This window comes from Vipera ursinii (genome assembly GCF_947247035.1).
Source record: "Vipera ursinii genome assembly, chromosome: 11".
Taxonomy (NCBI): domain Eukaryota; kingdom Metazoa; phylum Chordata; class Lepidosauria; order Squamata; family Viperidae; genus Vipera; species Vipera ursinii.
The window spans coordinates 16,451,736-16,469,391 of NC_139524.1; the positions used below are offsets into that span (position 1 = coordinate 16,451,736).

The 17,656-nt window shown below is 47.1% G+C and overlaps 1 protein-coding gene across 2 annotated transcripts in view; it reads left to right on the plus strand.

The window, feature by feature from the left end:
• Positions 1-7,148: 7,148 nt before the first annotated feature.
• The window catches only part of ALPK3 (alpha kinase 3), a 31,627-nt gene continuing 21,119 nt past the window's right edge, over positions 7,149-17,656 (plus strand). The window contains exons 1-3 of one of the 2 annotated variants that reach the window (XM_083371224.1): positions 7,149-7,442; positions 13,309-13,347; positions 17,117-17,238. In XM_083371224.1, coding sequence (XP_083227350.1) covers positions 7,282-7,442; positions 13,309-13,347; positions 17,117-17,238 — 322 coding nt within the window. In that variant the 5' untranslated portion in view covers positions 7,149-7,281. The remainder of the gene's footprint in view (positions 7,443-13,308; positions 13,348-17,116; positions 17,239-17,656) is intronic. The other variant, XM_083371225.1, reaches the window with a different exon arrangement.

Sequence of the window (17,656 nt, forward strand, 5' to 3'; positions counted from 1 at the left end):
AGAGAGACATACAAGAATCCCAGTGCGAGCAGAAAACCAAAGAGATTTTTCATTGTGTGTGTGTGTGTGTGTGTGTGTGTGTGTGTGTGTTTCTGAAATTGCCATCTGTGCTTGTGTTTGGGTGAAATCTGGTTAACTCGGAAGGTTTTCTTGATGGCTCATGAGGAGGGCAGATTGCCCTTATGTCTTTAGTGATAAATCATATGTGGGCGCCATGACTCTTAGGAGGAAATGGGGAGTATGTAGGTGACTCATTTTATAACCTTCACGAGTTACGACCCTGATGGGCAGTCTCCATACAGTCATAGCTTAAGGACTTCCTGTATACATTTGTTTGAGAGTAAACTCCACTGTTTCCAGTATGGCTTCCTCTGAGTAAATGAGCATAGGTTTGCATTAATATTACGTCTATATTGGATTCAAGGCAGTTCTCATTAGATGTAGAACATTCGGAGTTTGGGAGAATTTACCGTTAAAACATGTTGTAAAAACATGCCCTGAGGGTATTAGCATTCACAGTAAAAGAAGCAAAGTTGGTCCTGATCCAGCATTTTAATGTGCCCTTTTGTAATGTGTCTGCTAATTTCCGTGCTGCTTCTTTTGGTAGGGCAAAAGCATTCTGAATAATTGTTACTGACTTTGGTGCCGTGCGGTGGTAAATTAACCAACTGATGTGACAATATTTCAAGGAACTTTGCTTCAATCTCATAATTAGAGTTTTGTCTGCTACTTTTACAATGTAAACCCATTTCCCCTGTTCTGTTACGTTAGCCTCCAGCTAAATGATGGGTGGTGGGTTTCTTCAAAAATGTATTAATTTAATTACATTGGTTCTAACAGGGGTGGGAGGCTTGATTAACCAAATCTTACTAAAGCAGGGCGCTAATCAAATCACCTTTCCAGTCCTTGCCACCTGAAATATCAAGAACCACCAAGAATGGGATATAGTCCTCAACTTATAACAGTTCATTTAGCGTCCATTCGAAGTCACAACAGTACTGGAACAAGTGACTTACCGCTGTTTTTCACATGGCTGTTGCAGTTGAGAAACTGTCCTAGAGGGAGACTCCTTGTCTTATTCAACTACAGGTAGTCCTTGACTTACAACAGTTCATTTAGCGTCCATTTGAACGGTGCTGAAAAAAGGGTCTTATGACTGCTTTTCACACTTACAACTGTTGCGGCATCCCCGCGGTCGTGTGATCAAAATTCAGCCGCTTGGCCACTGACTCATATTTATGACGGTCGCAGCGTCCTGGGGTCATGTAATCCCCCTTTGCAGCCTTCTGACAAGCAAAGTCAATGGGGGAAGCCACATCCACTTAATAACCATATCACTAACTTTAACAGCGGCAGTGATTCCCTTAACAATGGTGGGAAGAAAATTGATAAGGTGGGGCAGAACTCACTTAGCCACTGTCTCGTCAACAGAAATTTTGGGCTCAATTGCGGTTGTAAGTTGAGGACGTGTACTTGGGTTTTTAAAAGCCAGCACTTGAAAGGGACTCATTTCTCAAAGGACTGTCCTGGCCAAGTTATAAACCTGACCACTACCCAAAATTTCCAAGCCAGCAGGGCCATTGCTGAGAGTTCTGGGACCTGAAATCCATATATATGAAAAGATTAGGAAACAGAATAACGTCTGCCTGGTAGCTGCAGAGTTGCTCTCCAGGGTCCTGAACGCAATCTTCTGGCAGAGCTGAAGAAGCTTCTTGGATGAGATGCGAAACGTCTTCAAAGAAGAACACGAAAGTCCAGTTGCTTCCTGAAAAAGCATATTTGGGACAACCCCGACATGGAGGACTGAGAAAATAGACATGCTGAACTCAATGTTTCTTATCTGACAACTGCAGTACTTACTGGAATTCATTCTCCATCACTTTGACTCTTCACGTGGTTGCCTCTTCCTTTGCATTCTTAACTGGAGAAATAGGCTTCACTGGGGATTTTTGCATGGCAAACCAAATGATAAAACGATGCACTTTGATAGGGCTGTGGTAGATTACAACCATGAATCTACCACAGCTCTGTCAACATGTTCTACCATTTCCTAGACGTTTGAGCTTCTCTGCTTTGGTGTAAGGATCCGTGGGAATGATCTTGTGAGCAAGGCAAAGAGATGCAACTCTGGAGTGGTTTGATAAGAGGCAGGTGAGCCCACAGATGGAATATGGGCATAGCAAGAGGGTCAGAAGAGACCATCTCTATTTCCTCAGGCTGAAAAGGAGACAGGAGGGATGTATTTTCAGACTTGTAAAATGTTGTTTTACAATAAAGTAGATTGGCTCATCTGGTGTCCTGTCTGAGAAGCTTACAGACATCCATCCTGCAAAATCTCTTGCTCCACTCGCAAGCCAGGGGTAAGAAGCCAGACTCACACAACAAGGGTGGCAAAAAAGAGCTCCTGAAATCAGGCACAACTTGCTTAACAACTGCACTGCAAGTTCTGGTCCCAATTGTGTTTGGGGACTGTGCATTTCTTTGGGCACAGTCTGTTCACATGTTAGGTGAACAGAGCTTTGGGGTTTTGTTATCCCAGGTTTATGATTTCATGTGTTGTGGTGAGCTGAGCCAAAGAGTTGTAAGGAGGCCATTTAAACCATCACTCCTAACTTCCCTGATCTGCTCTGATTTATAGGAACACTCAACATTTCCCATAAGGTAACTAACTCTGCAGGATCCAGTCTGAGTTGGGTCTCCTGGACCAGCGGTTTAGTCTTCCAAGCTTGCGGCCTTGTGCTGGAGCCCATCATTGGGAACATCTCAAACGACAACAACAATAGTAGTAGTAGTAGTAGTAGTTGTAGTAGTAGTTGGAAGGGACCTTGGAGGCCATCTTGTCCAACCCCTTGCTCAGGCAGGAAAGACTATCCCCTTTCAGACAAATGGCTATCCAGTCTCTTCTTAAAAACATCCAGTGTTGGAGAATTCACAGCTTCTGGAGGCAGGTTGTTCCACTGGTTAATTGCTCTAACGGTCAGGAAGTTTCTCCTTAGTTCTAGGTTGCTTGGTTGCAATCTCTCTCTCTCTCTCTCTCTCTCTCTCTCTCTCTCTCTCTCCCTCTCCCTCTCCCTCTCCCTCTCCCTCTCCCTCTCCCTCTCTCTCCCTCTCCAGAATCTCTGCCTAATTCTCTATCTCAGGTAGCATGGGAGCATGGATACTTTTCACAGGATCACTGAAAGAAGGAGAGGCGGTTAAGACTTGATAGCCATGCAGAGGTTGTTCAGTGTTGTTTATTGTGTTGTGGCTTCTACACATGGCACAAGAGTTTGCAGTTCAGGAACTCTCCTCTCCCTCCAACTGAGAAGGACCTTAAATCTTACTATTGACTGGGCCCCTCCTTGGGTGAGCCACTTTCCCCGCAGCTGCCACATGGGGTCAGCACATGCTAATTCTTGCTTTGGAAAAAGTTGACTTGGATTGAATTGTTCCAGGCCTCTTCTTAGGCACGTCAGCCCCCCCCCCCTTTCAGGACCCCAACCCACTTTAACATCCCTATCAATGTGGGAACAATGCAACTGGAGAATCTCTCTCTAAGATAGAGAAGCACTTAGCTAGTTTTAGGCAGGACACACCCTAGATAACTTCACCCTGATATTTTTTTTTTAAAAAATTATATGGCTGCCCAACTCACACACGGTAATGATTTAGTTCATTAGTGCAGTTCTCTGGATTCAGACAATAGCCTGAATTATAACCTCTTACTCAAGCTGGATTCATATAGCTACATTGGATTAAAATGCAGTTACTGGTAAAGGTAAACATTTGTAGCTTGGGGTTGAAATGAAGGGTCCTTGGTGCTCTCTGAGCTTGGTTGTTTTCTTGCAGGCGTTGCGTTCCTCAACTGGGAAACATCATCAGTGCTAAAACTTTGTTACCTAGTTGGGTAATGCAAAGTCTGCAAACAAAACAACCAAGCTCAGAGAGCAACGAGGACCCTCTAAAGTTGCTCAGTTTGTGCTTCAAGGTGTTGTGTGTTAATAGATTGGGGTAGGGAGGGATTGTAGTATTTGTATTGTAGTGTATATTCTTATATTGTAGTCTATGCAAATACTGAAGTATGGATTCACTTCCGGTTATATTATGGAGCCAGCTGTTACTGGTAGTCCTTCTCTTACTTGAAGATACAGTAAGCCAGTCCTGTTCCATTTGGGATACCCTCCAAATATCTGCCAAAAAGATGACCCCATTGCCCTTCACAGGGTTGTGTGTGTGTTTGTGTATGTGTATGTAGAGGGGGAGGATAGGCTAAGGGTTAGGGTTACGTCACCATGAACTCGGAGAGCAAAATGGACATTGCCAACAAATTCGGAGGGCTTGGGTATGGTTAGGAGGGCACTTACTTTTCTAGCCTGCCCTATCTATCTTTCCTGGTAAAATACATGGAAAAATCCCATTGGAGGAAAATTCCACTGAGGGTTAGGGTTAGGTCACCATGAAGTCATAGGGCAAAATAGACATTGCCAACAAATTTGGAGTGCTTGAGTATGGTTTGGACGGCACTTACTTTTCTAGGCTGCCCTATCTATGTTTCCTGGTAAAATACATGGGAAAATCCCATTGGAGGAAAATTTCACTTAAGGATTTCAAAAGAAGATTCCTAAGAGTTAAGAAACTTTTTTCAGAGACTGGTGTTCACTACACAAGCTCTGCCAAAATGTGATTTGCTCCAGGGTGACTCAACACGCTTTGTAAAACCTATCTGGTGCAATTTATAAAGGATGGTTTTTCTTTTGATATGGTGCAGGAAGTCTAGTCCAAATCACAGGAGTTTGTAGGGTAGACTTCAGAGGGAAGAGTTTGCTTTGATTCTGGGGCCAAGAGCATTTTTATCAGGCCCCGGAGATGAAGGAGATTGAATTTGGATCAGTATTCCCTGGAGGAGGATATCTTTTTAAGAAAGAAACAAACAAGATCAAAGCACACGTCATGTGAACTGCGTAATTCCTTCCCCGATGTGTGAGGGGTTTTGTCATCCCTGCTGCCTGCACGGACACTTTTAAATCACCTCCATCTCTCAACCCCAGTTTTAACACCAGGCGGACACGGCTCATAAAAGTGCCACGCACAATTAAGCTGTAGAGAAAGAAAGCCTGTCTTTTTTAATCCGCTAGGAAATAGCCTGTCGGCATGCCGCTGCATTCGCGGGTCCTAAAATTTACAAGCGTAGCAGCCAAAGGCAGGGAACCCAGAGACGCAGATCCTCAGAAGGCAGCTAGCCAGGGTGGTGACGCAAGAGACCTTCTGTGCAGCCCTCCAGCATACCCCACGGCACATGATGCAGCTTAAAGTGGGTCTTGGTGAATCAGATCGTAATGCAAGAATACAAAAAAACAACAGGAGCCTTCCTTCGCTTCCTATGGGGCCTCTCCCACCCACTGGCTCCATTCACACAGTGGAGGGTTGAATGGAGTTAACCTCACAGCCGAAAGGTCATCTGGTCACCTTGCTGGCTGGCCAGATTGCATGGCCTACTGGATCCCCAAAGTGGCCAGTCCCAGCCAGAAATGCGAAGGTGATGTGGTTAGGCTAATGGGGAAGGGGCAAAGTGTGGGGTTCTGGAAGCTGGACCCTCACCATTGGACATGCTGGCTGGGATGTATGGGTTTGGAGGTCCACTCATGAAGGATCACAGGTTTGGTTATGCTGGCTTTAACCCTTTCATCCCCAGGTAGTCCTAGTTCAGAGAACAACTCAGATGACCCCAAAAGCTGTATCGAAATAGGATCTGGACAGGGCTGAATTTTGAATCTTGAACACAGAAGGAGCGCAAAGGTTAAGCTTCCTCACCTCCCAATATCCTCAAGGCTACTGTTCCATTACAACAGGTCCTCACTCCCCTTTCCTTGTAATTTGTGTCTCTGTGTGTGCATGCGTGTGTGGGTGAAGTTTGTCTCCTAGAGCAGAGGTCCCCAAACTTTTGGGCACCACGGACCGGTTCCGTGGAGAGAGGTTTTTCCGTGGACTGCACTGTTTGTGTTTTTGTGTGCTGCCTGCATCCCACCGATGGGGCTTTGCTTGTTTGTGAGGTCCAGTTGTCTGGCATGCCGCAGCCCGGTACTGGTCCACCGGGGTGTGTGTGTGTTGGGGACCCCTGTCCTAGAGAACCCTGCCAGGTGTTGACAACTAGTCCAGGGGTTGGCAACTTTGTCTCTTTTGTGACTTGTGGACATCAACTCCCAGAATTCCTGAGCCAGCCATGCTGAGAGGAAAGGGAGAGGTTTCCAAGCTGAGCCATGCAGGCTCAGGAATTCTGGGAGTTGAAGTCCATGAGTCATGAAGGGGCCATAGGTCCCCCATGCTGGCTTAAGAATTCTGGGAGTTGAAGTCCACGAGTCATGAAGAGGCCATAGGTCCCCCATGCTGGCTCAGCCATTCTGGGAGTTGAAGTCCACAAGTCATAAAAGAGCCAAGGTTCCCCACCCCTGCACTATGTCCTTACAGTTGTTTCAGCCAATGCCTAGGTGGGAAATCTGGACGTTTCTCTCCAGGGAAAAGACCCTGAAGGCCAGCTAGAAGGGCCCCCACGTGCTCCTAATACAGGCTCGTTGTTTTTATGGTTAAGCAAGCAGGTTATGGGAAAGGGGGACCATCAGGTGGGGAAGAGTGAGGAGGGTGGGGCAGTCGGGTGCTGAGATTCCCAACAAGGAGGACTTGAAACTTGAAGCGGGCAGTTGAATTAGAACCATTACAACCACTAGTTCTAGTTCAGGGGGTTGGACTAGAAGACCTCCAAGGCCCCTTCCAACTCTTCTGATTTGACCTGCTGCGATCCCGTTCACAAGCCTTCTCTTTAACCTGCTTCAGTGGGCGCCATCCGTTTTCTTGCCACGGAACAAGCGCCGGGAAAAGGGGAGTCGGAGCGGCCCCCTGGCCCAGCACCCCCTCCCCCTCCGAAGACCCCCTTTAGGCCACCGGTTGCCACCTTCCCGCAGCGCAGACACACACACACACACACACCCCATATGGGTCTCCCTTGCCTCGCGAGGGGCCCGTCGGTAGTCCGGCCGGCTGGCCGAGCCCCCCCCCCCCGCGCGGCAGCCCCCTCCCCTCCGCCTGAGTGACGGCCCCAAGTGGGCCGACTATAAATAGCCGGGTCGCGGCCAGCCCGGGGTGATTGACGGCTGCGGCGCTGGGGCTGCGCGGAGCGGCCCGCGGCTCAGTCAGCCCCCCGACCGGGAGCCGCCGGGGACCCCCCCCCCCTCCGCCTGCCCTGCGCCCCGCTCGCCGGACGAAGCTCCGCCGTTTCCCCCTTTTGCTCAGCCAGCCGGGCTGGTGGCGATGGGCTCCCGGCGGAGACCCCTGGGCCGCTCCTACTCGGGCAACGGCTCTGCCTTGGGGTATTGCCCCGGGCCCGGCAGCGATGGCGAGGACAACGGGCCCCTGGTGGAGTACCGGCCGGAGAGGCGCAGCTACCTGCTTAGCGTGCGCCCCGAGAACAGGTAGAGTGCCGCGGAGGGGAAAGGGGTCCCCGGTGGGGACGAGGAAGGGGCTACCGCGGGGAATGCAGCTCCGTCCCCCCCCTTGAAAGCCAAAGGGCGCTGCGCCTCTTGCCAGGCGCTCGTGGGGGTCTTTCTCAGCAGGCGACGCGCCTCCCGGAGGGTCCCAACCTGGCCCGCGGTTGGGAAGCCCCTGGCCCGGCTCACAGAGCAGGTGGAAGGCGCCGAGACGGAGCGAGGGCTCCTTTCTGCCAGTGGAAGAGCCGTGGCTTGCGGGATTCGCGGCCACGAGATTCCCAAGCGGGGGTCGCGTGGGGGGGGGGGGCTCCGGGTGAAAGCCAAGTGGCCGAAATGGAGCCCTCGTGCCCCACCTTGCAGGGCCGGGCTACCCCCGAGTCCCCGGCGTTGGGAAGGCTGGAATCCTAAATGAGAAGAAGTGTGTGTGTGGGGGGGCTATTTTATTTTTTATTTTTTATTTTAATTCCATTTATATCCCGCCCTTCTCCGAAGACTCAGGGCGGCTTACAAGCTTATTTCTATGGCTGCTTGTAGGATTTCCCCAGAAACACGCGCCTGGGCCGGTTCCTGTGTCCCAAGACTCCCCTCCTGCCCCCCCCCCGCAAGATTTTTGCCCAACTTTTAAAGAAATAGGGAAGGGGCTGGAGGACCCTGAAGTTGAAAGAGGGAAGGAAACCAAGCCAGAAGGAGACAATCAATCTGAATTTGCAAGGGGAGGGGGAGGAGGGCGAGGCAAAGAAACAGATGCTGATGGGTCTTAAGTCACCGAGTTGGATGGGGGGGGGGAGAGGGAGGGAGAGAAAGGTGAGGGACGGAGGAGACATACTGCTGAATGAAGCTGCGAACTTTATTCTATTTTTCCAGCCTCTTAGAATCCCGGATAGCTAGCATAGCTGAAAATCTCCATTCATTCGGAGGCCTTAAGGGTCTTCTGAACAGCATTAAAAGAGTTTCTGGGATTAGCTGCTTCCCACGAAAGTGACAATTATGTGGAAAGGAATTCCCAGGGCACAGCTTGGACCTGGCTCTTTGCACAGTTGTGAAGGCTGATGATTCTACCCCAGCTGAGTCGGGACCAATAAGTGGCCCTGAACGCCGGTGGGGTTTTACTCTGAGAAGACCAAGACAGCTCTTCCCTTTAAAGTTGCCGTCCTGAAGTGGTTATGCTAGGAAATGAATCCCCCTGAACCTGATGGGATAAACGGAGGAATCCGTTTGGCTAGAAGTGGGCAAAGTTCTTGATCAGTTTTGGCAGATTAGCAAATCTTTGCCAAGGACCCTTTTGATGCTGTGGTTTAAACGGCACCAGGCTAGATACTGGGAGCTGGGAATTCTAGTCCTGCCTTAGACATGAAACCAACTGGGTGACTTATCCTCTTTCCCATATATTGACCTAGGCGCCTTCAGGAAAACCCACACATTTCTACAGGATAGGAAAACCATGGGGCTGTTTAGTCGCTTGCATTCCGAAGTGGATCGTAGGAACTTGGTAGAGAGAATCTCTTTGGTGCAGTGGTTAAAGTCCCCAGGCTATAAACTGGGAGTAGGAATTCTAGTCCTGCCTTAGACATGAAACCAACAGGGTGACTTATCCTCTTTCCCATATATTGACCTAGGCGCCTTCAGGAAAACCCACACATTTCTACAGGATAGGAAAACCGTGGGGCTGTCTAGTCGCTTGCATTCCGAAGTGGATCGTAGGAACTTGGTAGAGAGAATCTCTTTGGTGCAGTGGTTAAAGTCCCCAGGCTATAAACTGGGAGTGGGAATTCTAGTCCTGCCTTAGACATGAAACCAACTGGGTGATATATCCCACAGGTTCTAGTCCTTCCAATGAGACGAAGCCAGTCACTCTCTCTCAGCCCTAAAAAGAAGGCAAGGGCACCCCAGCTTTAAAATGCGGGCCAAAAAACCCTGCATGGATTTGTCTGTGCGGATACACCCATAAACAAACACACACGCCAGCTTTGGTGTCACGTCAGAAGTCTGCAGTTGACAAATAGTGTCCAAAAGTGATTTTAATTTAGGTATGGATTAGCATTGTGTTTGCTTTAATCAGAATTGAATTTCATTTTTTAAAGATGTTGTACTTTCTGCTCAGTTACTTTTGGGCAAATATTCTTGCATAGAGGGAAGCTATCAGGCTTATTTGAATTAAGAACGGGATCTAGCCCATCTCTTAGACACGCATTGATCCGTTTGTGGACTACTTTGAGCTTGGAAGGGACATTTCACATTAAAGCAGTCTTTAACATGTAATGCTTCATTCTGATGCTCTGGTGGATCGTGATATTGTAGTAAGTAGGAAATAAATCTAGTAAGTAAGGTTTGAAAATCTGGATTTAGTTCCTATGAGCCTCATGAATGATCTTGGACCAGTTTTTATGTCGCATCTTAGGCTACCTTAAAAGTCTTTTGCGAGGATAAAGCAAGGATCAGACAGAGATCCAGGCCTATGCTTTCCCGAATTAAGGGGAGGAAAATCAAGATAAAAGAATAAAAGTTACACAACTGCTTGATATATTAATCCCATTACAGCGTAATTTACCTAGCTGGAGCCTTGCTGAGTATCTGAAACTCCTTAGAGATGCAGTGTCCACACACAAACACCCAGGCACCATGGGGGAAAATGCAGCAAAAGCTTCTTATATTTCCAAATGGGAAAGTATCCACCGTTTTTACTGCCATCTGTAAAAAGATTATAATGAGTGGGAAAGTGCAGGGAACTCTAGCATGAGTCAGTTCACGGTGAAAATGGATTAGGAATGTATTGGCTGCAAAGCAGATGGGGTGTTTTTGATTTTGGTTGTGTTTTGTTTTTGTTTTTTTGCTGTATCAGCAGAAGGAGAGAACTAAGCAGAAATGTTTACAGACGAACCTCTTCTAAATGATTTTTGAAGGTTGCATAATTCTCATGTGTTTTACACAGGCCAGGATACCTGGTCCTTGCTCTTATAGTCCTCTTCCTACTTCTCCTTCTACTTTCCTCTTTTTCCCTTTTTGATTTTCTCCTTCCTTCCTTCCTTCCTTCCTTCCTTCCTTCCTTCCTTCCTTCCTTCCTTCCTTCCTCTCCTCCTCCTCCTCCTCCTCCTCCTCCTCTTCTTCTTCTTCTTCTTCTTCTTCTTTTTCTTTTTCTTTTTCTTTTTCTTTTTCTTTTTCTTCTTCTTCTTCTTCTTCTTCTTCTTCTTCTTCTTCTTCTTCTTCTTCTTCTTCTTCTTCTTCTTCTTCTTCTCCTTCTCCTTCTCCTCCTCCTCCTCCTCCTCCTCCTCCTCCTCCTCCTCCTCCTCCTCCTCCTCCTCCTCCTCCTCCTGCTGACTATTGTTATTATGATGTTGTATCTTTCAAACCAGACAGAGTCCGACCCAGGCTTTTGTGACAAACTTCATACGTTTGTGAATTCTATAGTTCCAGCCCATCTCTTCACCATTCACCCCAGCCTCTCACCTCCACCCTGAGATCCCAGACTTCTAAAAAAAAAAACATTTTAAAGTGTATGACAAGATGGCATCGCCTCTGCCTCCCCTGGACTGATGCCAGGTCAATGGCTGTTGACTCACTCTAGCCAGGTGGACACGTGGCTTGCTCTTTCAGAAGGCGACACAACTTTCTGAGATAAAAAACGCCCAAGGAGGTCACGCAGAACATAGATTGGAGACTATCGTCATTCCCCGCCTGCACAAATACGGGACAATTGTCTCCCTCTTCCTAAAAAATGGAGCTGTTGCGTGTTAGTGTCCCCTGATCTCAGCCATACTTTCCATCCTTGCAAAGCAGATGGTGGTGTTTTTTTTTTTGCTGTATTAGCAGAAGGAGAGAACTAAGCAGAAATGTTTACAGACGAACCTCTTCTAAATGGTTTTTGAAGGTTGCATAATTCTCATGTGTTTTACACAGGCCAGGATACCTGGTCCTTGCTCTTATAGTCCTCTTCCTACTTCTCCTTCTACTTCCCTCTTTTTTCCTGGCCCTGAGATCCAGTCAAGGTTTTTTGGTTTCGGAGAAGGACTTTGGGATCCATTAGAAGACACAGATGAAGAGCAGGCCGTTTCTCGCGCTGAAAGGGTCACAGTCTGGCTTTCACATCGGCCAGTTGGAGGAGAGAAGCTGGATAGCTGGCTAAGGCAGAACAGACGGGCTATTTATATGCTTGCTTTCCGGAATGCTGCTGCGCTCTGACGGGGCCTCCACCAGATAGTGTTCAACTCGCTCTCTGGTTTCCCAAGAGGGTATGTTGACACCTAGGAACTGATTAGGGCCGAACGGTTGAATTGCTCCTCGTGTGTCTGTACTCCACTCTGTACTTCAGGAATTACAGAGAGAAAGGCCGTCAACTGCTTAAAGGCCCTTCTCTAAGTGAACCAATCTCTGGATTTACTGGGTGGAGGGGAAGAAGAACGGCTCCCCACTGCAAAGGTCTTCTGCTGCAAACTTCCAGAATGGAATGCAATGGAATGGAATGGAAGGGAAGGGAAGGGAAGGGAAGGGAAGGGAAGAGAAGAGAAGAGAAGAGAAGAGAAGAGAAGAGAAGAGAAGAGAAGAGAAGAGAATAATAGAAGAGAATTAGAGTAGAGTAGAGTAGAGTAGAGTAGAGTAGAGTAGAGTAGAGTAGAGTAGAGGGGAAAGGAAGAGAAGGGAAGAGAAGAGGAGAATAGAATAGAACAGAACAGAACAGAACAGAACAGAACAGAATAGAATAGAATAGAATAGAATAGAATCCTTGACTTACAAAGTTGAGTGACCATTCAATGTTACAACAGCACTCAAAAATGTAACTTCACAGTTACGACCTTTGTAGCATCCCCAGGATCACGTGATCAAAATTCAGATGCTCAGTTCATATTTATGACCCTTGCAGCATCCCCGGGATCACGTGATTCCCTTTTTGGGACCTTCTGACCAGCCAAGTCAATGGGGGAAGCCAGATTCACTTAACATCCGGGTTTCTAACTTATCAAGTGCAGTGATTCGCTTAACAACTGTGGCAAGAAATGTCATAAAATGGGGCGAAGCTCGCTTAAATGTCTCCCTTAACAACAGAAATTTTGGGCTCAATTTGTGGTTGCAAGTTGAGGACTACCTAGGCAGAATACAGTGTCATAGAGTTGGGAGGGGACCTTGGAGGTCTTCTAGTCCAACCCCCTGCTTAAGCAGAAGACCCCATCCCATTCCGGACAAATAATTGTCCAATCTCTTCTTGAAAACCTGCAGCTCTCACAACTTCCAGAGTCAAGCCATTCCATTGATGAACTGTTCTCACTCTCAGGAAATTTCTCCTTTGTTCCAGGTTGGTTCTCTCTTGAAGATGCTTCCACCTGTTATTTGTCCTGCTCTCAGGTGCTTTTGGAGAAGAGCTTGACTCCCTCTTCTTTGGGGCAACCCCGGAGATACTGGAAGACTGCTGTCACCTCACCCTTAGTCTTTCTCTTGCAGAAGGAGTCAATGCTTCATTGTGATTTTTAATAGTCCCAGCCAGAGCTTTTGGAGTTTAAGGAAGCTGGAGTCATTACACGTGTTTCAACTAATCCTCTTGCGAGTGACTGTTTTGCTCCCACTCCTGCTGAACACTTCGTGGGCTTCGTGGGCGGTTGGGAGGGAGTGAAAAACGTGGCCTTGGGATCTCTGCCTTATGCTTATGATCTCCATGAAGTTCTTCATTCAGAGCTTTGGTTTTACCGTGGACAACCTTCTTTGCTTCTCCTCCCTGGTCGTCAAAAAGCGGCTGAATTATATGGATATCCTTCCCCTCTGCCGGAAGACTGTGTTTCATTGTATGCTAATTGCTATGAGTTCATCTCTTTTTCTCTGCTTTTCTCTCTCAAACCTAATTCTTTTCTTTGCTGTTTCTGCTTAGCTTGCTACCCAGGCGGGTGTCCCCCACCAGCTACGGAAGGTAAATCCCCTCGTACGCCTTGTCCAACTGCAACTTGGTGGCATCAAAACTTTGGCGTGACTCACGGTTGTCCAGGGGTACCAACAGCAATGCCTACTTTGCCAGGGAGCTTGCACCCCTCCGCCTGCTTCTATTGAGTGGTGCCTTCCCTGCTGAGAGTTGATTAAAGCCATGTTGGGTTTGCTCAAGGACCAAGCCCCCAACCATTTTCACAGACACGGAGCTCAGTTTTCAAAGAGGTCCTTGCTCAAATCTGGCAATGGATTATAAGCTTATTTGGGCTGGAAGAAGGGGATTAGTCAAGTTCTCCTCGGTTGAGGGGAGATTTGAATTGGGGTCTCCTGTGCCTCAGTCCAACATCTTAAAAGTAATGCCGAATAGAATATCGGTAGCTTAGACGTGAACTGTCAGGTCCCTGGTGCTGTCTGAGCGTGGTTGTTTTTCTTGGAGACGTTTTATTACCCAACTAGGCAACGTCCTCAGTGCTAAGTCTGCTTTCTCTTTGTATCGTAGTGCTTCCACGAGAGGGGTGGTTGATGGTGCAAAAGCGACAATCCAAAGAGACAATCTAAAATGTAAACAAAAAGACCCACTCAATTCCTTGTCAGTGATCAACACTCAAAATAAGCACAGACTAGTGCCAAGATTAACACTAGAGACCAACAATCAAGCAAAAAAACAATAACCCAGTCAAGGAGCTACCAGCTTAGACAAAGCCGTCAAACAGTAAACAACCGTCCCATCAAGGAACGACCAAGAACTCTCCCACCAACACTGACAGGGCAAACTACTTATACATAAACAGAGAGCAAAGCTCACCCCCTTCCAGCACTGATGCTGTTACCTAGTTGGGTAATGAAACATCCGCAAGGAAACAACCCGTATCTCTCAACCATTAGACTACATTGCCAAAGAGCTTAATTTCATGGAGCAGAGAAGCGTTTTCCTTTTTGCAGGACCTTCCAGTCAACGACCTTTTAGGTGGCTTTCCACCTTTAACATTGCCAAGGAAGGAGGAAATGGCAAAGGAAGACCATCCTGGATCTATCAGCCGGATCCACGCTTGTCCTTTACAAACCACCTTGGAGGGGATTATTGGCAAGGGAACAGAAGCTAGGAGTGGCTGGAAGTCCTTGCCAACTTATTCTCTCCCGTCTCACTCCTTGTCATGAGACAAAGATGACATTGCAAAATCTGAGGGGGCTGGCTTCCTGGGGACACTCAAGGTGGAACTGGGGTACTACGGAACAGTGTTGAATTTCTAGAGGGGAAGACATAATCCTTGGAAACTTCCCTAAATGAGGTCTGGCTGATGGTCTGTTGTTCATCCAAACTGGGCATCAGTTCTTAAAGGTCCTGGGCACCTGTTGCCCCATCCTTCAAAGTGGAGATGCCAAGATTTGAGCCCAGGATCTGCGGCAGGCAAGGCATGTGTTTTCCGGGTGGGCAATGGAGTCTTGTCCAAAGGGACTAAAGATAGGAGGTGTAACCCTGAAAATGTGTTATCGCGAGAATCCATAATATGTTTCCATTCTATTTAGCCAGGAATGTTTTGCTGCCATCTGTTACCCCAAGTGATCTTTGGTAGCCTACCACACACCTCGCGACTTGATTTGTCACTGTTTGCGCACGTCGTCTCACTGTGTGTGGTGTGTGGACTTGCACAAAACCATAGAGGTTTTTGCACCGTGAATGTAGACCGTAGTCTGACGTTGTTTCTTATCATCCATCTTTTCCATCTGAGACGAATTTGCACCGTTCTTCCCATGCACGATCCTCTTTACATTAGCACAAGCAAAGCCTGGGATTCCACAATCTCACCTTCACCCCCTCCTCCCTTTATCCCCTGCCCCACGAACTGCGTGGGTGTGCACACAAACGCATGAAAGCAACTGGACAATGAACTCTGTGTTATGCAAAAACTAAACTTTGGGCTGCAATTGCCAGAGAACTGCGGAGGAAAAAATATGGATTAAAACTTTGAAAGAGCCTTGGTGGGCTAATGCCTCCTTAAGTAACACCAGCTGCCTGCAATTAGTGCAGGTTCGAGTCCCACCAGGCTCAAGGTTGACTCAGCCTTCCATCCTTCCGAGGTAGGTAAAATGAGGACCCAGATTGTTGGGGGCAATTAAGCTGACTTTGTAATAATGCCGCTTGGGGTGTGTGTGAAAGGCCTAACAAGCAGGCATATACATAGAATGAAGGCTACTGCTAAGCTTGTAAGCCGCCCTGAGTCTTCGGAGAAGGGCGGGATATAAATGGAATTAAAATATATAAAAAAATATGGATTAAAACCAGGGAAAAGGAGAGGATAACATGGGAAGCACCATAAATGTTGCATCCGACTTCCTTTTCCCCCCAAGGCTGTGCTCTTCATATCTTCCACTTTGTGCATATTGCATTGTGTGGAAACCTGATACAGGATGAAGAATTTGGAGTCCCGAGAATTTCAGTGTGTCTCTTTCCTCCTGAAAACACATGTTTAGTTCTCTAGTTTATGGTTGGGACTAGAGAAATATTTAAGATTCCTGTCTCCTAGCTTCAAATTACTGGGGGCCATGCAGTTTTCCAAGTGCAGTTTTAAAAAGGTTTTGATTGACAAAACCAAGCTCTTGTGGTCCAAAAGAGTTTTGGTATTATTATGATTATGATTATTAAAGATAACAGCTTGAGTATCTTTCTTTCTATGGTTTTACCACCTTCCATATTGCGTATATCAATTGGACGGTACCTTCTAAGCCAGGCCATTTCAGATACAGGGCTACAGAAGAAAGCATTGCCAGCATCCTACCTATTAAGGCACTCTTTGAGTTTGACACGAAATGGAAATGGAGAAGGAGGCTTTGAGTACCATTGCTTCATTTTGATGTCAAGCAGTGCTTTTTTTGTAAAAGAAAAAGGTGCCGGAACTCACACATGTCATACAACCCGCCTTGCCTACCCTACAAGGTTCCATCCAAAAAAGGTGCCGGAACTCCGTTCTGAGCATTCTGTGAGAAAAAAAAAGCCCTGATGTCAAGACTTTCACACCAAGTCAGATCGGAGGACTCTTAAGCACAATGGGTAACGCTTGCGACGTTCTCCACCTCCAGATTTCGTCTCGCTCTTGAGCTTTCATTTCAGAATGAGGCTGAGCTCATTTGAGGATAATTATATCTCCACTGCTTTACAGTATAGCAGCCCCAAAGATGTGCTGTTATTCAGTCTTGTCAATTGCAGTGAGATCCAATGTACCTTGCGTGAGTGGCATTGCTTACTTGTACATGTGGATAAAACAGGACCAGATAGGCAGCTTGGGTCTACACCAGGGGTAGGCAACCTCAGCTCTTTTATGACTCATGGACTTCAACTCCCAGAATTCCTGAGTCAGCATAAATAAATTAGTACCAAATTAAATGCATCAATTTTAAAGACAAAGAAACTTTAAGTGATGATGGCCCCAAATTGCCTCTTTCCAGGTGTGAACCATGTTACAGCTGCTGGGCCCATTGGCAACATCAGACCACTGCAATGACCAGGATGAGTTTGTGTATTGCAATATTCATGGAGTTGTTCAGCTATCCACATCTGGAATGATCTGGGAATTGCTTCACTGCGGTGCTTTGCCTCTTAAGTTCTCCAGAAGGTTTTTAAGAAGGGGGAAAGGCATTTCCCGACAGCTAGAAATTTCCTTGAGTGGTCAAGGAAAACATCTGGAGAGAAGATGACCCTGCAGGTTTTCCTTAACCGGTTTGCTCAAGTTCTAATTGGGATCCTTTGACTCTTTTAGGAGCGCCTTCTGTGCAATCATTGCTCAGCTGACCGAGGAGACCCAGCCCATCTTTGAAACAACTCTCAAATCATATGCCGTATCGAAGGACGCCGATGCCAAATTCACGTGCATTGTGATAGGTGAGTGGGCACAACTCAACATTTGCAGGGATGTTATCAAGAGCAAGTGTTGAATTCTTCATTTGGGCTACCACAGGGCGGATACTTGAATTATATCTACTTACCTTTTCCAACGTGCTGCCTCTGAGCCCAGATTTTTGTGGCTTTTCAGAAGCTCTCCGATGCTTATAATGTCTGATTCAATTTTTTGATTCAATTTTACCACAAAGTGTCTCTGGTCTGCTGCAACTTTCTTGCTTCATGTCCTCAGCACGGCTCTCTCCTTGCCCTTTTCCCGGTCCCAGAATTCTTCTGAGGACTGCAAACTCTGTCTTCACCCTTGTTGCTTTGATCAGTGGCTGATATTTTAAGCTCTTAGCTCTGCCCATCGTCATGTAAAAATAACACCTTCTGGATTCATGTCTGACCTCTCCCTCTT